Source organism: Aulostomus chinensis, chromosome 15, assembly GCF_037954235.1.
Source record: "Aulostomus chinensis isolate RoL2024-O1b breed Wild chromosome 15, RoL_Achi_v1.0, whole genome shotgun sequence".
Lineage (NCBI taxonomy): Eukaryota > Metazoa > Chordata > Actinopteri > Syngnathiformes > Aulostomidae > Aulostomus > Aulostomus chinensis.
This window is the reverse complement of record NC_141334.1, coordinates 10,053,763-10,077,953: the sequence shown is the minus strand read 5'-3', so window position 1 is coordinate 10,077,953 and position 24,191 is coordinate 10,053,763. Positions and strand designations below refer to the sequence as shown.

The 24,191-nt window shown below is 41.4% G+C and overlaps 1 protein-coding gene and 1 long non-coding RNA gene across 3 annotated transcripts in view; one reads left to right on the top strand and one right to left on the bottom strand.

The window, feature by feature from the left end:
* rtn4rl1a (reticulon 4 receptor-like 1a) overlaps positions 1 to 8,319 on the bottom strand; it is an 83,638-nt gene extending 75,319 nt beyond the window's left edge. The window contains exons 1-2 of one of the 2 annotated variants that reach the window (XM_086227097.1): positions 7,903 to 8,319; positions 7,656 to 7,802 (exon numbers count right to left, since the gene is read on the bottom strand). In XM_086227097.1, the coding sequence (XP_086083223.1) occupies positions 7,656 to 7,668 (13 nt within the window). In that variant the 5' untranslated portion in view covers positions 7,669 to 7,802; positions 7,903 to 8,319. Of the gene's footprint in view, positions 1 to 7,655 lie in introns of both variants that reach the window. The other variant, XM_086227096.1, reaches the window with a different exon arrangement.
* Positions 1 to 24,191, top strand: part of LOC147248623 (uncharacterized) — a 124,070-nt gene that overhangs the window by 92,697 nt on the left and 7,182 nt on the right. The window lies entirely within an intron of this gene.

Here is a 24,191-nt window from a genome sequence, read left to right as displayed (position 1 = left end):
TGTCCTTTCACGACTTCAGCAAATAGGATTGTGATGTTTATCGCAACTTTGACAGTATCTCCTGGCTTACATTTGGACACTGTTCCACTCTGCAAATGCACCTTAACAAACAAAGTTATGCTGTCTCCTCTCTGGCGAAGACAGTCTGGAGACGCCAGCTTATCTCACAGTAAAGCAGTCACTAACCAGCCGAAACAAGATGGACGGTATTGTGTAGTCTGTAAGGGCTGCTTATTAACATCCAACTGATTCAATCCACCTTTCTGCCTTTGCGATGGCAACTCACTCACTTCACTTCAAAGGTGAAATATTTTCACATGTGGTGTTTATGTAATTTGTCTACTCCCTGTTGAGAGGAGGGGAAACACTCCAGGCTGCTGCAGAATGAAGCAGTCTATAGAAGCATGTTAAATACATTATCCTATTTGCTTATTTTTCAGTCTCTGCAAGTTGTGTTTCCATGGTAATATCCAGCATATTCCATTTATTTATGTTTGCGGGCTTGTTTATTATAAGGACAAGAAGATGGCTATCAAGAGCTTATCTAGAATAAAACCTGGAGTAGCAGCTGTTGGCTAAAACGTTGTACATGCGAGCAAACACACTCACACAGGAAGCCAGCGCTGCCTATCAGGGAAACTGGCATGTGAAATAGGAGAGGACGAGATAAAAAAAGAAGAAGAAAGGAGGACTGAAATGATGGACTGAGCCGTGTGATCTGCGTTGAGGAAAGCAGCAAACCCATACTGCTGGGAGCTGTGGACCCCAAACGCCTTATAGGAAACCAAAACAGCTATCAATTATTCAACAGGTACAGAGCGAACCAGCTACAGAGGAGAAGACAGGGGAGGAGAGGAGATTTGAGAGGAGAGGGGGGCAGAGAGGAGATATCCTGCATGGGAGTTAGGCACTAAGGATTTGAATTTTTATGTCAATGTGTTTAGAAACATGCTACATATTTAGCGTTCATCTACAGTGTTCCAGTGGACTTGCAATGGAATTATATCAAGGCAGTAGTTTCATGTCTTAAATATAAAGAGCCTGTATCTCAAAAGTTCTACACTTTCTTTGCTTTGTGTCTGAAAATGACATTCAACTCTTCATAAATCAGTCGGTGTGTTGACTTTGAGACAAAACTGCCAAGGGAAAAAAAAAATTCTCCTCTAGATCTTACAAATTAATATCTCACAGCTGTTTTTTTTCTTCCTTCAACCCACTCATGACCAGAAATATATATATATATATATATATATATATATATATATATATATATATATATATATATTTTTCTGGTCATGAGTCATATATATATATATATATATATATATATATATAAAAAGCACTAAATGATTTAGAAGGAGATTTGAAACCATTTTTGTTCATGTACAAGAACAAAAACTAGCACTCACTGATCCGGCAGAAAAGGAGCCATTTTCACACATTATGGCAAGGTGTAATTGATCAAATAAAGCCACTTTACAAAGGTGGAACAAGTATCATGTTTAAATGTTGAAATGTCTGATTTCACATTTCCAAACATTCCAGGTGCACAAAAAGGCAAAAATGAACAAAAACACAACATCGCAGGCCTATCATTTTTCGACATTTAGTAGTCAGTGAGTAACCTGGGTGCACAGAAAGTACCAACACCGAAGACATATTTTGACATTAATTTACAAGCAGGATTGGTTTTCCCCGATTTAATGGTTCACCATTTCCACTGTTGTTCCCTGTGAGTGCTGCTATTGTCTTACAAGTAGGAACTCTTGACTTTGATTGTTTAACTGCACTCTTTGTGGTCGGAGGTGAGGAAAAAAACGCAACTTCTGAGTTGCCTGGAACACAGCATTAATCATGGTCCTGTCCTGTTATCACAGCCAGCATGCACAGCACCAGAGCCCTGGCCTGCCTGAATGGAACATGGCCAGAATTACTGTTATTAATTACACCTGTGTTCACCCGGCAATGACTTGCAATATCTGCTTTGAAAAGGGGCCTATTGTTGTAGCTATGACACAAGACAAGGTGAGTAAATGACAATTTTGAAGCTGTTTCTTGGTGGACAAAGCCAACCAGGCTCCTTGTAGTGTTTATGCTAAGCTAAGCTAAACATGTCCTGACAGCTTAGCATTTTACACTTTGGATTAATATCCAAGCCCTCATCTCACTCCTAGAGGGGAGGCCAAAAAAAAAGCAAAAATTGTTTAGCTATTTCTTTGTGTTTATAAGTTAATTGCTCATAAAATAAAACACGCCGACATTAACGTGAATAATAGCGGCTCAGTGGCTTCAGTCAGCAAAAGAAGATGCTGCTGCAAGCGAATGGTGCATCCAACTGTCTCTCCCTCTCGAGATAGGAAAATACCAAAGTTCCTGTGCCAGAGAGGGCAAAACTGAAAATCATTCTGGGACACACACACACACGCACACACACACACACACACACACTCAATCAGCTCCTGTCAGCTCACTTTTCACTTGCCACTGGCTCTCTCGCTCTTTCCCTGAGCATTCCTTTATCCTTCTGGCTGAAAGTCTGTTTCCAAATAATTGCTCATTTTCTTCCTGTGTCCATCTCTTCCGCTCTGCCTCCGTCTTGATGTACAGTATGACTCCGTCCAACTCTGACATTTACACCAATGGTTCCCCAGGCTCATCCACAAAACAAACACACACACACTCACACACAAATACTCAAGTGTTTCTATTACGGGAGGACATGAGGACTTAAGACACTTTTGGGGACATTTCATAGACCTGCTTTCCTTCCTGTAGATGTACCCTTATATAACCTCAACCACTGACCCTGAAATCATCCATTTTCCAGTTTAGGGACTGTTTTTTTCGTTCTGTATAAACAGATTAGGGCTGCCCAGCAAGAGACCCTATTACAAAGGAAAAGGAGAGAAATATGGACAGGACATTTGTGCAAATGCTTTTAAAGTTAATATTTTCCAGGTAGATATATCATATTAGTTGCTAATGCAAGACAGCGTTAAACATAATGCTTGCGGTTAGACCCACTAAAACTAATCAACCAGCAGCAGCAACCAGCCTGTCCAGGGCTGCGAACAAGTCCTCCTGTCACAGTTGGAAATGTTACTTTAACACACTTAGAGAGAAAGAGAGCGACAGAGAGAGATGTAGATATATTAGACAACAAACACAAAGTGAATTGAAAGAGTGATGCCTTTCTTTTTTCCAAAACGTTTTGAAAAACCCATTTTGTTTTTTCTTCATTTTGAACAACAATGAGCAAAAATGAAGAAAAAAAAATCTTGACACGCGGAACGATATAAATATCGGCCATCAGACGGGTCTGAGACTGATTAGAAGCAATTGAAGCAAAAGAAAAACTTCTTTAGCTCATTACTTTTGTTGTGCTCACTTCTGATACTTACTTTCTTGTTTGTTGGTTTTTTGACCAGTAAAGAATAATATTTGCTTTCTGATAGCTAAAAAAAATAGTAATATTTGCTTTCTGATAACCTACATCAGTAATTTGTGCTGCAACATGGAATAGATCATATAAAGTTTATATCGGCGCATAAAAATAAATGAGTGTTTGGCAAGAAAGTTGGAACAAACCAGTCAGTGTTGTTGTGAAATTCCATTTCATGCTCATAATTTATAGCACTTGCTGTTTATTTAGCATCAAAACAATTGCTGCTCATTAGGTGTTTCTTATCTTTTGCATTCTGTTTGTGAGAGTTCACCAGTTTATAAGCTTGGAGCGGTAAAACATCACTCATAGTAATTATTATAATGGTTTTCTACAGCATATATATCTCTGTAAATATTCCTCCCAACTTAATGGTGAATTAGAGTTCAGCCAGCAGACCACAATGAGCTCAGGAGGATACAGCAGAAGAAAAAAGGAGTTGGAGTGACCTTGAGAGGTCATTGATATGGACAGCCATTGCACAGATGCTTGCCGGTGTGTGGTGATGCGTTTCATCGTGTTCTCCACTGTCAGTTGCAGTAGAGATGTAATTGATTATCTTATAAATTCTACTCCAGTCATCAAGTCCCAAGATGATTTAGCTCTCTAATATATTTCCTCAGATGTAGCATGTTGCCTATATTGTGTTCCTGTGCCTAATCTGTAAAATCTGTCCACTGCCTCAGGATGTCGGTATCACAGGAACAAATTTGGATCAATCCCAGCATTCAATTACCCTAGCATTTGGTGCTTCACTGCCCAAATAAACATTTTGTCACTAATCCATGAGTTATTAATGTCCAATAAGGCTAACACTGATGCTAGGAGACACGCAAAAAGCAGCTCCTAATTGTTTGGCAGTAGACTTGACAAAGGCCTGCAACTGTGACCTATTTCAGAGAGACAAAGGAGGGGGGTCGCATTAACACTCAGTGTTAGATAAATAGATTAATAAGATGAGCCTGGATGACACAGGTAAAGTTGGGGTGGAATCAGAGACTTGAGAAAGAGGCCAAACATCTGACCCGTTGATCGACTTTGTTGCAGCGTGGTTGTTCAACACAGTAGCACACACACACACACACACACACACACACACACACACACACACACACACACACACACACACACACACACACTCACACAAAAGATCAAAAACACAAGCTCACATGCTACTCCCACTCTCAAACTGGTTGAAAAGTTCTTTATTGTCAAAACATTTCAAATAACTCTGCTGCTGGGAGAAGAAAAGAGACATTTTGATCCTTCTTTTGGGGCAAAGTCACTGATTCTATCAAGCATCATATCAGATTTAAGTGGTGATTTATACCAACTGTTTCTATGTCCCACTGACCATTAAAACTGCATTTACTGGTCTTTCCCAACTCATTTAATAAGAGTCCGGTCTTGTAAGCACACAAAGATTTTACCAAGATGGCTGACAAGTGGGTAGACTTGCCTTAAAGGACTTTGTTGGATCAAATGTATTAACTTAAGCTCATGTTGAGCAGGAAAGATAATTATACTGCTGGGAAGGTTTATATGAGAGTCAGACCAGACTTAATTCAGGTTTTCTCTTCGAGGACACCTTTAGCTTGAGCATGCAAGAACAGTGACTTGCAATTCTTCTCCCATACTTTGATATTGATCAGGCAGTGCCAGTACACAGCTGAGGTTTATCAATAGATGATGATTTCACTGTGACTTCAAATGCCACAAATTAGAATCCTCTGCTGAAAATGGCCCAGAAAAGGCTTCAGGGTCCAGGTTTTATCTTTCTTACCGTTCAACCTAATTTCATCAAAAATCATCCAAACATAGCAGTCAGAAAAGTTCTTAATACTTTGATTCTGAGGGCAGTTCCTGAATGATGTCTTTTCTTTCAATGTATTAAAATCCATTTTAACAAAATTCAAAATATTACGTTTATAACATGAAACTATACACAAATATACAGCAAATGAGGGTTTTACTTCATTTGTCGAGCCCTTTGTTTTATGCTTCATCAGGTTGGCATCTTCCTCCTCAAAGGTGTTCAACAACATAACATGGAGATTCACTTCTCTGGTTCTGAAATGTGATATTGAATGACAAAGCATCTTTCTATACTGGACAGTATTGAACTCATAAACAATGTCAAAGGTCCCATCCAGAGTACACGACTCCGAATTTGTGAAAGAGACAAATGAAAAGTTGTAGGCAAAGTCAAGTAAAGAAAAAAAAACAAAAACAAAACAACAACCCCAAAATCAAACATCCAGCTTCAAACAGGCATGGAAACAAAGCTTCGGCAGCTACCCAAACCAGCCAGCTACTAGCCAATCAGCCTGCCAGGCCTCCCTCCTCTCAGGCTGAGGCTGGCAGCAGGAAGCGGCCAAGCAGAGAGATAGAGAAAGAACAAGAGACAAAGAGAAAAGAGAGGGAGTTTTCATTACACAAAAACACTTATCCTCCTTCTCCTCACTGCCTCTCCTGTTTTGTGCTACCAGAAAATGATACTGTGCGCGAAGGTGAAACGCATAGATAACTCTAACTCCAGCAGACCACCCAATTACCTGAAATTGATAATTGTTACTGACAGCTACTTGTTTACAGGAGATACATCTGCCACCATTATATATATATATATATATATATATATATATATGTGTGTGTGTGTGTGTGTGTGTGTGTGTGTGTGTGTGTGTGTGTGTGTGTGTGTGTGGGTGGGTTCTTTCTGTCTGAAATTACTGGAAGATTAAAATTAAAGCTTGTCTCCCTCCAGCCAACAAGCTCTCTCTGTCGCTCTTCTGCTCTGTCATACACACGATGACAGTACTAATCAGCCCTCTGTCGAGCCCATTAGGTCCCACCCTTAACGAGGAGACCGCCCAGCTTGAGTCCTGACTCGGGCCAGCCAAGTGAGCTAATAGACAGCGATGTGCACGGATGTTGCTCTCCTACTCGGCGTTGGGCTGCATTGAAATGATAAATGACAGACAGCAGCGTGTCTATTAAAGCATGTTCTCCCGTTAAGTTCTCAGGGGTCAGTCTGCCGTATACTCCATCCACGTGGCTGCCTGTCATTTGAGCCCGACCACACATCTATTAAGGTAGTTAAGTGCATTGTTCACACAGAGAATAACACCGTTATTCCATGCAAATCCTTAAACGCCGCCCACTCTTCTCCCTCATTAGAACTCCATTATACTTGTGTGTGCTGAATTTTGGGACCAGCTTCCAATTAGCGTGACGTGATGTCACAAATCATTCTCGTAGGGCCGCTTCTTACAGCAAAAAAGGAATCCTCACTCTTTCACTGACAATTGTGAAAACATTTGTCCATCATCAAACTCTGCAAATACGCCAGGTGAAGCTCAAACACCACAGGAACAAGAAGAAAAACACACGTTTAACCAGAGAGGTCAAATAATAAAGCCAAATGCTCTCTTGAGTTCAGTTATGACTCCCTGTGTTGAATACTGAGACATCAATGTGTGAAATGGCTTGAGCAAGGTGAGGTTGATGAGAGCTCCTCTGGTGCGCATTCATGTTCAGAAGGAAGCTGCTCCTTGTCAACAGCCAGCCAGGCAAGGTCACAGTGGTAAAACTGGACACCTCCTCTCACCACAAAGCAGCAAAACTGTTGGGTTGGGCTTGTTTTGTTCCTGCTCTCCCACCACTTCAAACCCCCTCAGAGAGCCACTCTCTCTCGCCTGGTGCTCACTTAAGTCAAAACACGCAGTTTTTGGTAGAGTGGCTCGGGTCCTGACTGTCACGCCACTTAAACCATACCAACACACAGACGCACGTAAAGGTGGCACGGGTGCGCGCACGTACCAAGTGTGAAAATTGGTGAAACTTTTCAACAAACAAAGCTCCAAACAAATGCGAACTTTTGTTTGATTGTTGTGTTGTGTTGCTCTCGCGCGCGCTGCTCCCCTCACGCGCAGCGACACAGCCCCGATCCATCCTCGTGCGGGGTCTGACAAACTGCAGTGCGGCAGCGGTTCGCTATTTTAAGAATAATTTTTACATGAGGCGGGTAAATATTTAATTCCCTCTCCAGTCCGGGCCAACAGAGCGGATAAAGGGCGGCTGGTAAGTTGTTAAGACAGCACGAAGAAGCTCCTCCGCGACAAGCCAGAATTTAAAAATAGATTAAAAAAAAACAAAAAAACACTCCAATCATGGAGTATGAACTCTGCTGGATAAACAAGTGGACCAGTCTTACCTCGCCTGAACATGTTGGCTGTTGGGAGAGTCTAGAGGTGTCTGTGCTGGAGTAGCATCCTTGTAAACGTCCAGTCCTCCGCCGCTGATGTTATTTTGACTCCCTCTGACCGCTGGCGGGCAGGCGGGAGTCTGGTATCCTCGGTGGCTGAGCCGGGGGATGAGACGCCGGGGAGGAGGAAGAGGAGGATAAGGAGGGCTCGGCTGATGTTTGACAAATTGGAAAATAAAACAAAACAAAAACAAACCCAAAACAGAAGCTCCGCCACCGGTGGAAATCAAGTTGTGTCGTCCGCAGTTGCCGTGAAACACTTTGTGCCGTCCCAAGATGTGTTTTCAACTCACCGCCATCTGGTGTTTATGAACCGTGACTTTGTTTGATGCCCAAAATTTAAGAGAAATATGCTGTTAGGAGCCGAGTGGCAACAGCTAGAACCAGAAGAAAATCCCCTTATGTCTTCAGCATCTTCCTCCTGTCCGCTTGTCAGATTGCAGGTCAGGTAGAGTCTGAAGCGTGTGTGTATGTGTGTGAGTGTGTATATGTGTGTGTGTGTGTGTGTGTGTGGATAGACGGTATGAGTCAGTCCTCTACTGTCTCCGTTACCGGAGAGCTCGAGGCAGCCGCTTCTATCCCCCTCCCACAGCGAGATGAGAGCCAGCAGCGCTCTCTCTCTCTCTCTCTCTCTCTCTCTCTCTCTCTCTCTCTCTCTCCCTCTCTCTCTCCCCTCAGAGTTAAATGCTTTATTGGCATGATGGGAGCATGTTGATGAGGCTCTTCTATCGAGACCCTCCTGATTCATCTTGCAGCCCCTGACTCTTTTTCTGTTTGACACTGTTCATGTCACATTCACACCCAAAGTACCAATTATTTTAATGATTCCCTTTCAGTTATTTGCACCCCTTTTGAAATACTTGTTTGTCAGTAATGGTATTGAATAGCCTACCAGACGCGGCCATAAGGCTGTGTGAATACAGAATATTGACTTCATCAAAATCCATCCATCCATCCCTCCATCCATACATTTTTTTCCCCCAGATTCAGAATGTGATTGATGCTATCGGAGCTCAATAAATTCTATATCATATGTCTGCATGTATGTTCATAAGGTTTTCAAGATGATTCTGGAAGCTAACGCACTCTTATGTCAACCCTTTCACACATACTCAAAGAATCTGATCCTTTTTCAGGATGCCCACAAAATTCCATTAATACTTATATTCTGCCAGTGGCCGGGATCCAGGATCTATGACTTAAACTGAATCACCTTATTTCCTATATTTATATTCTTTTTCATGGGGCGGCATGGCTCAGAGGTAGAGTGGCCATCTAGCAACCGAAGGGTCGCTGGTTTGATCCCCACTTCCCCCAGTGACCATGTTGAAGTATCCTTGAGCAAGATACTGAACCCCTAATTGCTCCTGATGGGTCTGGGATGGACTGGCGACACGTGCAGGGTGAAACCAACCTCTCGGCCGAAGGCAGCTGGGATAGGCTCCACCCCCCCACCCCCGCAACCCTTAACAGGGTAAGCGGTATAGAAAATGGATGGATATTCTTTCCACCAAAATCTACTTATTAGCTTTGTTATTTAAAAAAAAATCCTGCTAACAGGCAGATGGGAGGTAGAAATCATGATACATGATTATGTGAGCGCTTGGTACCCAGCCCGGTGGTCCGCGCCACCCTCAAGGGAGTGCCACAGATCACATGGGTCCCATGAGGCTTTGGGTGTTTGGAAATGTCAAGGCAGGATTTTTCCACAGCGTTTCGAGAGCTTAAGGTCATTATGACCCAGCGAAAACTGTTCCAGTATCCAGGAGTACGCACTTGTGGATCCTCTATGCATGAGTAATGTTAGAGGTAATGGCATAACAAGCAATACAGAAATGAAGTGAGCAGCCCGCTTCTGTAGGTGATTGGCAGGCGTGATGCTGAAGTCCGACTGCCTGCCAAGAGATGTGTGTACCTGGCGGGGGCGCGTCAAACTAAAGTAAAAACACGGTTCAATTTGTTGCTGCTTGCAAGTGATACAATCATCTCTCTCCGCTTCCTCAGTGAGGTTAAATGACCTGGAGTCGTTGGATGATGAACATTTTGAGTCAGTAATGTTTCATTAGACTCAGTAGGAGCCTTACATTTACAATCATTCCTGTGTTCTTTGTGTTTATAAGTGTGTGGTTTCTACCGCTTATCCTGTTAAGGGTCACGGGGGGGGGGGGCTGGAGCCTATCCCAGCAGCCTTCGGGCGAGAGGCGGGGTTCACCCTGGACGGGTCTCCAGTCCATCACAGGGCCAACACATACAGACAGACAACCATTCACACTCACAGTCACACCTACGGTCAGCTTCCATTTGCATGTCTTTGGACTGTGGGAGGAAGCCAGAGTACCTGGAGAGAATCCACACAGGCGACAGTGCTAACCACTGCACCGCCGTGCCGCCCGGGTGTCAAACTCACTCTGTCAAATTCAATGTGTCAAGTTTATGATTAGTCCTTTAATAATATATAACCCTCTTTTCCTTCCTTCAGTTGCCAGGTCATATCCATCATGGATAAATCATATTGAAGCCATTCTGATTGTCTCTTACTTGTTGAGTTTTTCTGACCTTTGACTGTGCTGGTGTTGTTGGCTTCTGTCTGTGCTGTATTTCTCCATGTTTCAATCCTTGACTGTTTGATGGTCTTTTCATCACCTGCTCCCATTCTCTCCTGTTACCTGCCTATACTTTCATGTTTGTGCATTGAAGAATTTTTATTGTTGCTGTCTCTGTGATCGCCGCATTGGAGTCTCCTCTGTTGGTCGTTACATTTTCATGTGTCTCTCAAATCGTTTTCTTTGCAGCCAGGGCTATCACTGATATATCTAGCTGTCTCTAGGAAGGTTTTCTCTCCCAGGAGCCGATGCATTTTGAATTGGTCAGAGGAGGTATCATTCTCCTTAAAATTAGATTTTATTTTCGTCAAGAATTTAGGCCCTTTGTATTATATTTGCCACAGTGGAGCAGAAAATACTTTGTGTGTCACCTCATTTCGAGGGCAGAACTGACATCTCCTGCTTTCGCTCTGCTGGTTCTTGCTCCCTCTCTTTGTGTCAGCCTGTGAGTGTTTTATTGTGTTTTTAGAGGACAAAAATGATCTCGGCCTGTTTACTTTTTTTTTTTTTTTTGCCTGGGAAAGATAAGGGGCCGGCACCAGAAACAGGTTTGTTGCTGGGTAGCTTCATGATTAGGTTGTAACACCGGTGTATCTGTGGACTGTTGGAATTTCCCATTGGCTGCTGCTCTTTGAAATAAATCAGTGCAAATATCATTGGCCTGAATTAAGTCACAGGGGGACCTGGCCTCTTAGTGGGCCACCAGCAGCAGCAATGTGGAAAAAGGAAATTGTGGTGGCCCTGTTGAGCAGCCAGTTTGGAGATTAGTCCATCTAAAGATGGTCACAGCAGATTGCCCAGGTAGCGCAGTAGTCCGCAAACACGGGGTCCACTGTTTCAGTTCCCCACCAGCTTGGTTAGGCATCTAGGATGTGGATGAGGGTGTGTGTCCTGGTTGCTTTCATCACTTCCTGTTTGGCCATCAGAGTGCATCCACCCATTCTGACCCTGTTATGAAGAAATATCAGTTGAATATTATGAGGCTGACAACTAAAAGAAGATCAGTGATTTATGAGATGGATTGTTTTTACCTGAACTCCTTTAAAGCATTCCAGTTGCCATGGCTGCTTTCACAATGACCAGGAAAAATAAGCAACCAAAGGAAATAACGTTATCTTTGCATGCATTACTGATCAGAATTAAAGTCTCTCTCTCTCTTTCCCAATTTCTTTCCAGTGAATTTCCGTTAAAAAAAACGCTGTAGATTTGATGCCTGCTTTTCCCACACGTCCCATTTCAGATGCAGTTTCCTCTGCTGCAGTGGTTAATCTGGTGTGATAAATCAGCTCCAGTGGCTATTCATTCAAATTCCCTGCTCACCTATTTTGCGCTTCAAAGCAAGAACACCTTAAAATACCTATTGCATCATTTTCAGTGATGCTGCTCCCCCCACCCCCCCACATTTCACGAGTGCTGAGAAGTCCAATGGTAAGTGAGGAGAAGCACCATTTCAAATAGGAAGCTGCAAATCCCGATTAGATATTAATTATCTTGATCACCAGTACCTGCAGTTTCTCAGTCGTGCAAAGACGGCAGGGTTTTTGAAAGCTTATCTTACAGGGAGCGAACATAGCCGAAGATAATGCTCATTAGCAAACCATCACGCCCATTAAAGTGATGCTGAGTTTTCATTCTAGCCGAACTGTTGAAATACTTCAGTGGATGTGATGTTTGTCAGTGTCCAGGAAGCTTAAATCTCAAGCACTGGAGAGAATGTTGGGAAGTTTGGTGCAGCCATTCGTGGTCCTCCGATAAGAAATCCTAATCATGTTTCTCACAATTAAATACTTTAAAGCACGAAGGCTTTTTTTTTGTGCTAATTAGAAAATTTTAGCAGGCTAAGGGGGTACTATTATATCTGCTAATCATCAGCACCGTCACCATTTCTTACCCTGCTCTCAACATGAGCCTCCTGTAAGGTGTTCGTCCATGATATCCACCTGCCCACACTTCCCCCTCACACTGATATTTGTGTTATGTACGTAGAGCAATATAGAGACAGAAACAGGACAAATAACATATGGTAGCATGAAGCGTTTGCCACTTCATAAACACCCAAAATCCACAGCAAACATTCAGGGTTGTTGTTGTTTTTTTTTAATATCCAGAACATATTTAGGACCAAAGAAAAGAGGGAAGAGTTTTACAGAGAGCTTTGAAGATGGACTTTTAGTTGATTCACATACATGGGCCTGCACAGAGCTATGCGGAAATGAGGCGTGGCGCTTTGCGTGTTAACACGAGACCGCCAAACACCAGCATAGCGCTTACAGTGTGTGTGGGTTTTTTTTTTCATAGCTCCCTGGTGTTTTGCAACAGATGGATGACTGTTCCGGGAATTCCTTTCACACAGCCGTCAATTCAGTACTGTCAGAGGTGCAATGATCTGTTCCCCCCTGCTCCGTCCCCATGTATGTTCTCCAGACAGCAAGTGTAACAGCTGTGTAATATTCCCATTCAATAATTACGGCTGCTAGAACATAGCCACTACTTAGAAGTTCAGTTTAAGTCATATTCACTACAATTTACAAGCTACCTGGTACCCATTTTTCCAGGGTGGATGGTCTCCTTCAACCCATCTCTCTGTTTATTTCTCGCCTGTTCTTTCTCAGGAATTCATCTCTGGGAGCTTTAAACAGCATTTGGACATCTGAAGTATACATTTGGGCATTAACATTTTTTAGGACATTAAAAGAGATCAGGGGAGTTGAAATTTTCTTTTTCTGCAATAGATGGAATTTTATAGCATGTAGATGCCATAGCAGATTTCAAAATATTCCATGATATGCTAAATCATACTAACTCTGTTTAAAAAAAAAAAATTACATCTACAACTGAGATGAAAATAATATTTCACTCCTCACTATGATGCTTTTATCAGCCCAGGCCTTATTTACATGCTTTGACACAGTTTTGAACGGGCGAGTGGACAAAAAAACACAAGAGAAGTAGTGATAGTGATAATACTGACAAGATATATTTGAGCTAACTGCAGAATTACCTAATTGTTGAACAAAACAACTATGAAATTTTTGTGTGTCGCTAAGCTCAAGTCCAGATCAAGAGACTCTCTGCTTTTTACATTTCAAGCTTGAAATACCACTCAAGCAAATATTTATTCGTGTGCAAGAAAGGGAATATGTATAATTTCTGTCTAGTGTTGCAGTTAATTCTCCAGGGCTCCAGTCAATTCTCAAATCTCATTAAGCCCAGGGCGCTGTTTGTTTTATAGCTCTCATGATTTGTTGCTTCTCTGAACATTTAAGCTGTAAAACTGTTGTAAATGGAAGGTCAAGGCATCAGATTAATATGTTACCAGTATTATAACCACTCGCACATAGGAAAAACAACAGACCAAGCGTTTACCCGGGAAACATTTACATCCAAATTCATTTATTGTGATTATGCTACAGTAAGACAAATATGTGTGCCCATTTCATAAGCATCCTAATAGAATATTATAACTCATCTCTTGAAAGATGTTTCAGTGTCATGCCAGTTTCATCAGCTCGTCAGGAGTCTGCATGTACGGATAATGCATCAGTTTTACGCTTTGTGCCCAACTAGAATAAATATACATGCAATTATGAAGATTTACATAATAAAATATGACTCCATATTGCATTGTCTCATATTAAAGCTTGGTTAGACACACTTTATTTGTCACAGTTTACAACTAAGAATCACTTGTCTGTAAAGTAATTCAAAGCTTCTACTTGTCCATGTGGATGTTTGACCTTCACTATCCAGTCACTGTCGTCTCTCTGTAAGTCCACAGTTGGAACCATTCTGTTGCTGATTAGTAAAGTCTTATATGAGTTACAGAACTGTACATATATATTAGGTTAGCATTATCTCTAGGTGTCACCAACAGATTCGAGGGTAAATTAAATTCACTGTTTATGAATTCACCTTTTATCTTGGAAGTACAATTAACATACAAAGGGTTACTGTATGAAAACTGAGTGTATTAACGTATCTAAACATGCAAAATTATGAAAAGACTGATCTCCACACCCCGGTTTATCTCCTGCGTGTGAAATCTTCTGGTGAAATGTCCGCCTGATGCTTCTGAAGTCAATCCCGGTCACCCGCCATCTGTCACTCCAGCCACTCATCTGCCAGATGTTGTTTCGTATTATCTACTTACTGAGAACTTTGGCAGGTAACCAAGCCATTGTTTGAGGACATTGTTCCGTGATTAAAACTGCATTGTGGGTAAACAATCAAAATCTTTGATAAATACCAGGAAAACTCTGACAGATCCTGATTATACAATGCTTCTTCTGTATTCACGGCAAGAAGTCAGGCACTAGCACTTGTGTGTATTCTCACCATTTGCCTTCTTCACATTATGCACCCATATAATTTGTCCCATTCTCCTAGCAGGCACTTTGTTATACTCCTGTTCATTTTTCTTTTATTTTCCACCATTATCCCGTGTCTCCAGACTGTCTCCTGGATTCCTTTAATTGCATCATTTTTTTTTTTCTGTAGCTCTCACATTTGTCTTTCCAGCATCCCTACGTCTTAGCTCTAAATTACTTGCTTCCATTTCTTCTTATCTTCTCTTGTGAGACTAATTTCTATCTTGAGCAGATGAACGGTTCTTATTTTCACTAAATGCTGTGTTAGTCTCACCAAAGCAAAATGTATGCAACACAGCGACATTAATAAGTCCTGTGTGTCTGGCTAACCTGCCCACCTTGCAAGGATAGGTCATTCTAAAAGTGATGGACAGGTGATCTGTACCAGGTTGCTGTGAACTCTATAACCTTTTAGTGACCTTTGACAATCTCCTGACCAGACGATTAGTGTCCACCCCGTCCCTCTCTGATTAGCCCGAAAATCTGAACTATCTGGGCGACCTTTTCAGCTGAAAGGTCCGCTCCCTGCTCTGCTTTCCCTATACTCCTCTATCTCTTTTTCACTAGCCTCATTTGCAGCAGTGTGCAACACGCACTCGACTTTGAGCAGCCCATCTCCCCTTTTTGTCTCTGAAGGGTAACATGATGAGGCATATCGACCACCGCGGTGTTAACCACAGCAAATTTGTAGTTGCGTTCTCCTACATTTTGCTGTGGACTCAACCCAGACTAGGTACCGCCCCCCCCCCATTACTCTTCAGTTGCTGTAGCTGCTCTCGACTTCATAAAAATTCCTTTGCTTGCCTGATTTCTTTACATTTTTTATTACAGGATGTCATTCCCGGCTACATTATAAAACATGTAATTCCAGAAACCACAAAGAAGCTGAGAGTCCATTTGTGAGGCAACCGGGGGAAGCTGTAACACCAAATTTATATCAAACACACAAAAAAGAAAGGAGCTAGCTGTCCACCCAGGATGATGCTAATAATTGATGTCACACTACTACGTTCTCTTCTCTTTCTTTTTTTTTAAACTCTCTGAGCTATAGGAGGAAATGCTCTGAAGTGAGGGCCAACATTAGCAAGATAAATCACACGTAATCCTTATTTTTCATACTTGGTGCTGTAAAAGCAAAACACCATTTATTTGTGGTGTTTCTGGATCTTGCCTCTCTCATTTTTTCAAAACATCCAAACTACCTGTGCTCGTGTGTTGACTCATCAGTTAGCATATCTCCTGACGATATTGACAGTAATTTGGTTTAATGCCAAAGCTGGAGATGGTGATACTTAATCAAAGGCAATGGTAAACTCGGTGAGAGTAGTTGGAAAAGTGAATAGAGTAACACACATAATGTTAGTAAAAAAAAAAAAAAAAGTAGGTGTGGGTGGGCAGCACAGTGGTGCAGTGGTTAGCACTGTCGCCTCACAGCAGGCAAGCCCCAGCTCCAGCACGCAGTGGAGTCTCCATGTTCTCCCTGTTCCTGTGTGGGTTCTCTCTGGTACTCCAGCTTCCTCCCACAGTCCAAAGACATCAAGAGGGGACGAGGCTGATTGATACTCTAAATTGACTGTAGGTGTGACTGTGAGTGTGAATGGTTGTCTGTCTCTATGTGTTGGCCCTGCGATGGACTGGTGACCTGTCTGAAAGCTGCTGGGATAGACTCCAGCCCCCCCACGACCCTTAGCAGGATAAGCGGTAGAAAATGGATGGATGGGTAGGAGTGGGAAATTACTATAGCAGGATTATTGGAACAAAGATTATCATCATGCTATTAAAGTTATTTGCGTAGAATGAAAATTATATTGATCGAAGCGAAGTAAAATCTGGTCAACTGGACGTAAGTTTAAAATGTTATACATTTTTTAAAAAAAAAGAGTATTTCACACATTTTTCTGCATGAGATTGCAAGTCTTTTATTGCAACTTTATTTTGCCATGATTTCCTTCACTGAATTCCATACATGTGTTACATTCCATCATAGCCACAGCAGGTATATCAGTCAGTTTTATCAGTCAGTGAGCATGTGTGAATATATTGCGTATGCTGGACTTAATGTGTGGTTCTGGATTATCTGAGCCTTTGATGACATGTAACATGATCATCCACGATCACTGGATTGACAGCCAACCTCATTCATCCCTACCCAGGGATGTTTAAAACATCACCAAAAGAGATCACAATGCAACTTTGTCCTCCGAAGTTAAACCGGCAGCTCAGGAGAAAAGTATTTTAGATGAGGACAAATGCCACAGCTGCAGATGGAAATGTTCAATAGATTATATAAAGCAGTTACCACCGGCGAGATTGTAAACCGTCAGCAGCGCCTGCCCACACACTGCATTTATTCCTCTGAGACTCACCCCAAATGAAGGAGTTATTTTATCTCCCCAATCCATATCTTTCACTTGTCCTGTCGTTTATCTTTGTCTCCTTGTTGTATTTTATCACTGTCTATCTAGTTTTACAGGGATTGGGGAAATGAGATACAGAGAGAGAAAGAGAGAGAGACAAAGTGGATTTGGTTTCTATGGAGCGTTGTGTGTTTGTCGGTCCCTCTGGGAGAACGTGTTGGCCTTCACCTTGAGGTGTGCTCATACAAACAAGCTCCTGCTTACTCACCAGCCGGGATTTCAACACAGGACTAAAAAAATCATAAAAGCTGTAAGCTTTAATCATAAATACCTGTATGATTGTGATAATTAAGACTGAGCTTTTAATTCACTGTTGAAGTTTAAAATAACAGCTGACATCGTCAAGTGTGAATTATATATATACTTTTATTTTTCTAATGCGTTCTAACTGGGATCATCTGAATGAATCCTAACATTCAATATGTATAATCATGATGTTTATATTGTCACCCTTTCTCAAATATGTGTATTTGTTGGCTGTTTCAAGTTTTCTGTAACAGGGTAAAAGCACAATAGTCTGAAATCTGCGGGAAAACGTAAATATATCAGCCACCGCAGAGTGCAGCGCTTTCTTTACCGAGAGACCATTCGGGCCCTTATTTCTTCACATTTATTTTACTACATGAAAAGCAAAATATCAAAGACCAAAACAAACAACCGTATTTCACACAGCTCCCATCGCGCTCCACTAATTAGCCTCCTCCACCTCTGCAAGCACTTAATATTTCCAGGATGCAGTGCTTTCTCACTGATTATTTTAAAAATGCCCATGCTTAACATGTATTATTCTCATTTGTAAAACTTCACTCAATAACAAGCCTCATCACCAGGGCTGCTTCTCATTTTTTCCAAGCTTAAATGCAAAATTTGATATCGTCCCCATTTTAATCACTTGTGAATATTGCATATAAATGAAAACAAATAGTATTTTTTACCAAATAAAAACAAATGCTGATTAAAAATAATAAAGCAGCACTGCTAATGTCAACTCCAAATTAGTTTTGAAATCGCAGTTATTGAGTTAACAATACGGTTATGAATGAAAACAAATGTAAAATGAAGTGTAAGAAATTAAGCAAGATGAAATTGCAAGCCCATTTTGCAAATTAGACAATTTGCTATTATAATTTGTTCAGTTATTATTTTGATCTGGCATAAAATGTAAATGAACAAATAACAAGCGAGAAATGCGCTCAGAGAGTGCAGACCTTCACAAAAGCCGATCTTCTTAACAAAGTCAAATGTCTTAAATGTATTTCATGTCACTGGTTGTAGGTTTCTTGCCTTATTTGTACAGTGACTGAGGTCCCAGAGAAAATGAGGAAAAAGCGCATTGTTGTTCCCTTTTAATTGAAAGATGAAAACCTTACCACAACCAAATGCATTCGATTGATTCATTCCCTTGCGAGGTCACGCCAGGGTCGCCGCATCACTGCCATTTGTGTACAAAACCTTGTTGCTATTGTCTCTGGCTTCATGCGCAGACGTCGTTTTCGTTCTGCAGGCTTTAATTGACGATTTGATGTACTGGTTGTTTTGAGCTCGGTAGACTAAAACAATACTTAGTAGTATTTAGGTCTGTAGTTTGTATGAGCCAGAAAACAATGGTAAATGACCAATGGCTTCAAGGAGAGCAGTTAAATATGATCATTTGTACATTTTAAAGACAAAACCCTGGCTAAAAATGATCAGCTCCCTTTAAGAATGTATCTGTTGTTTAACTTACCTGATCTGTGACGGTCTTTTCAGAAGCACCCGATTTTCTGATCTTTGTCATTGTAAGTAAATTACTCTAATATAGGAAAAGAAAAACTTGTAATGTGCTTTACTGACGTCACAATTGTTACAGTGGGTTGACAGGGTAAAATCAGAGGAAAATGTGCGTAGCTAGCAGTATTTGTGTGGACTACATATCAGGTGTAATTACGTGTACGGGGACTCTGAGGAAAAGAGAGGAGTGCTAAGTAAGCTCAGCTACATTGTCTGTAGCCTTCTCTCATGTCAGTATTGACCCAGTGGCACCAGCACCTGATCTGTATCACATTTAATGTAATCAACGCTGTGTTTCCTGTGCAGAGTGCACCATGAATACAGATGGATAAGAGAGTGTAATAGCATGCCCGGTGGAGTCCAGGAGTGTAGTGGTTTAAGCCTCCAGTAATTAATCTGCACACACCCGAGGAGTAATTCCTAGCTGTTTCAAGGACAAAGTCGTGAAGAGCGTTATTTGTCACAAACTTTATCCCTCAATATTTGCAATTCAAGGTCCAGAGGCTGTCAATGTCAAGGAGAGAGACCAAATCAGGTCTCAAGTCTTCATGATGAATAAAAAGCTTTGTCTCTTTTTCCTTTTTTTTTTTACTTGAGTGTTTTGCCAAGTGAAGTCCACTGGTGGAAGAATTAAGACACAAGCTACATGCAACAAGAATTCATAGGCAGCCAACAAATACAAAGAAGCTTAATTTGTGTAGCTGGTTGCTCACATTTCTCTGTGCTGTTATTATTTCCTCCTCCCTGACTGCCTGAGCCTGTCTCAGTATGTTTTCTGCACCGGTGGATCAAGTGAAAATTATTCATGAAAATAAAGTCAGAACCACCTGCATTATACACACAATCATATAATGCACTCAAAGAAAAATCACTCAACAGCAGAGCTGGACTCTCCTTGTAGAGCTAGAGAATAAAGAAGTTTTGGGGGGGTTCCCGGGTGAAAACACAGATAACATTCCTCTCAATGCAGAGATGACATAAATAATCACAGACTATCCCCTCTGATAGTTGGGTAGAAAGAAACAGGGATGGAGATGAAGAGAGAGACTGACAGACAGAGACAAAGACAGGATAAAAAGAGTACTACTTGCATTGCAGTACATTTCAACACAGCAATGCAGAAGTGAGTGAAGCATCCAGATTTTTGCAGTTGTATGGTTATATATACCCTGTAATAGCAGAATAGATACACAGTAGTTCAATGAGAACTAAAGCATAGGTTCTTTGTAAGACACTGAGTTGTTACCCTGATATTAACTTCTCATCTTGTTCCCCAGTACCCCGGTACAAATATTGGTATGTATTGTACTGGTACTCCAAGTATAGAATATCCCTATAGGCAGTACTGTGGGTTGTAATCTAAAGTGTTACTGTAAAAAGACTCATTACAATGAACATCGATCTGGAACCACAGCAGTTGTGTGTGTGTGTGTGTGTGTGTGTGTGTGTGTGTGTGTGTGTGTGTGTGTGTGTGTGTGTGTGGTGTGTGTGTGTGTGTGTGTGTTAAAAGTCATTGGCTAGTGGCTAACATTACACTGACAGACCCACACAGCAACCAGGTCCGGACCACATGTGTGGGCCGAGTGTAAGAGGGCTGTGCGGCCAATTTTTGCGGGGGAGTTTGGGCCTCATTTTTCTCCATTTCTCTTCTTAGTCAATAAATGTCCTCTTCATTTTCTTTTTTGCCTCCGATATGAATTCTGTCCTAATAATGGCAAGCTAGCTTCCAGCACCTGAGAGCAGCTTTACAAGCTAGCGGGAGGTTCATGCCCGGTCAGCTAAAGTTACCGTATTTTCTGCACTATGAGGCGCATCGGATTATAAGGCGCACCCTCAATAAATGGCCTATTTTAAAACTTTTTTTCATATATAGGGAGCACCGCATTATAAGGCGCATAGAATATAAACGACTGTAGTGGCTGGGGTTGCGTTATGCATCCACTAGATGGAGCTGCGCAAAAGGGAACGTCAACAAACCAGTCAGATAAGTCAGTCGGTCAAACTTTCTTAATAGAATACAAACCAACGTTCTGACAACTCCGTTCACTCCCAAAACAAGATAGTGCATTCACAAACGTGGAGGGGAACTTTTCCCTGATTCTGTAAACACGTAAAAGAAACAGTCTGATACCGCCATGGTAAATCAAACGTTAGTGCAATCACAATATAGTAACTCTCGAAATAGTGCAAAGCAATAACAATATAAGAATAACTCAATAACTCAACGTTGTTCAAACGTTAATGTCCATACTCACAATATCTCCCAAGCCTTGTTCAGTTGTAAACACGTGAAGGAAACACGTAAAGCTCACTCTTTCAGTTCATTCCTCATCCACGAATCCAGCGAATTCTTCCTCTTCAGTGTCCGAGTTGAACAGTTGGGCGAGTACGGCATCCAACGTGCCCGGTTCCGTCTCGTCAAAGTCGTCATTATCCGAGTCAGTGTTGCTGTTGTTGTCTGGCAGTTCAGTGACAATATTGTTTTTACCGCCGTTACTTCGGCGACGCCCCCTGACTACGGTAGCCATAATGAACCAATATTGATCCACACATAAGGCGCATCGGATTATAAGGCGCACTGTCGGTTTTTGAGAAAATTCAAGGTTTTTGGGTGCGCCTTATAGTGCGGAAAATACGGTACATATTGCAGAAGCAGATGCGCAGTGCTTGAGGGAGACACCATTCTCCTTATCACAAGTCACTGAGCCATCACATCTTTTTGAAATTAACTTAAGCTAAATATTCTGCAAACCATTGCTTTAAAGCAGATTTCATGACAGGGGCTCAAAGAAATGCGTGTTTAGGGAAGCATTACCGCTCTGTTGTGCATTTCACTGTCTTGTTACCGTAATTTGTTGCAGCAATCAGTTGTTAACAAAGAAGTTATGATGAGCTCAGTGTGTGCCACCTGCTCAGCACCACACTGTAGACACAAAGCAACAGGCCTGTGGACATATGGAGCGCACGCCAAGTACTTTCTGTTGTAGAGACCTAAAAAAAGAGCTGAAAAGAAAGTAAATATTAGGTTTACATCGAGCAGTTGGTCAGACATCCATGTTTTTTTTTTTATGTCACCTTCACTTTTACTAAATGAATCCTCTGAATGCTTAATTTAATGCTAGTTATGGCACACACTCGCCACTATTGTGTATTATTAGTGAAAGAAAGCTCTCTCGCTCTCATTTTATAACCATCTAACCCGATCTGATAGCAACTAATGAGTGTGATTACTTTAGAAGCTGCTAATAGCCGTAGCTAATCCCCCTTCTGCCCCCTTTCATTTAAAGTCTCTGCTCCTCCTGCTTCATTCCACGCAGCTTTCTGACTTAGCGTGCTGTTATTGTTGGATGAGTGGCTCCTGAATCCCTCATCATCTATTATCCATCACTAATGACAGAAGGAAATGATGTAAATGTTGCAATTAGTTGCTACTTAATGGTGACAGAAAAGGTGCTGTGTTGTTCTGTAAATGGGAGTAGGTGAAGGTTAACCTGTAAATGACTAAAAGTGACAACTGACTTTGTCAAGGCTAAGAGATATATATATATATATATATATATATATATATATATATATATATATATATGTACGTATGTATACATATATATGTATACATGTATATTTGTGTATATGTGTATGTTTATGTATGTGTATATATACATATATACATATATATACATATATATACACATATATATATACACATATACACACACACACACACACACATATATATATATATATATATATATATACATACATACATTACGAGCAATTACAGAATATTAAAAACAAAACAATTAAAACAAAAAATAAAACAATCAAAGGCGGCACGGTGGTGCAGTGGTTAGCGCTGTCGCCTCACAGCAAGAAGGTTCCGGGTTCGAGTCCCCGTACACTCAGGCACCAAATCTTTCTGTGTCGAGTTTGCATGTTCTCCCTGTGCCTGCGTGGGTTCTCTCTGGTACTCTGGCTTCCTTCTGTATATCTGTCTTTGTCTCTGCCCCGCTCTCCTGCTCTCTTTCCCCCCAGCCGGTCAAAGCAGAAGGCCGTCCTCATTGAGCCTGGATCTGCTTGACGTTCCTGCCTGTTAAAAGGAAGGTTTTCGTCCCCGCTGTTGCAGGATGTGCTTGTTCATGGAGAATTGTTGGGTGTAAATTCATTGAAGGAGTGTGGTACTGGACCTGCTCCACCTGTAAAGTGTCATGAGATAATTTTTGTTGTGATTTGGCGCGATACAAATAAAATTGACTTGACTTGACTTGACTTGACTTCCTCCCACCATCCAAAGACATGCAATTGGGGACGAGGCTGATTGATACTCTAAATTGACCGTAGGTGTGATTGTGAGTGTGAATGGTTGTCTGTCTATATGTGTTGTTGCGATGGACTGGCGACCTGTCCAGGGTGAACCCCACCTCTCGCCTGTAGCTGCTGGGATAGGCTCCGCCCCCCCCCCGCCCCCGCAACCCTTAACAGGAATAAGCGGAAGAAAATGGATGGATGGATGGAAAACAATTCAAACAATGTAAAAGAAATGTCAAACAAAGGTTTAATGAATTAAAAGCAAGTGCCTTTGCCTCTGCTCGTGAATCCGTTGTGTAGCCAATGTGATACATGAGACTATACAGTACTACCAGAGCTCCAGAATAGCAGCATACACAGTTATAACTGTGGACAAATCTGTATCAAAATAGTTGTAGGACAGAATTTCCTCATGAACTTTTAATGTGAAAACCTCCCATAAGGACTTTGGTTTGATCCTTCAAAACTAGTGTTCACAGATATATATATTTTTTAAATGGCTTCCACGGTGAACAAATGCATGCACATACTTGGCCAGTCTTTTTTATTTTCCCTGTAACCCATAAAGTCAACATGAATACCATCAGGAAAGGATTGAATAACAGTTTAATTAAGCATTAGCAAACTGCTATTCATCTATCCTTATTGTATCGTGTTACAGACGAGTCAGTATTTCTTTTCTTCGTTCACTTCGTCTCTCTTAACTGTCAATATGCAAATGCGTCCAGTCCACAGAGCAAAAATTACATTACCTCCAATACATTTCCTTGGTACAAGTTTTAGATGAGGTTTTCAAAATGAAGGTTAAAAGGCGGTGCTGACGAGAGATCCCCAGAGCCGCAGTGTAGTAAAGGAATTGCTATAGAGTTACGTACACTCAAAATGTAAATGTACAACCAAAGTGAAAGATCGATTAATCTCCTGGTTCTTGGTATTCCCATTAATTGAGATCAGTTGTGGAGTCCCATCTGTGTGTACTGATACCAATATTTCTTCCTGAAATATAATCGATATTATTGTGTA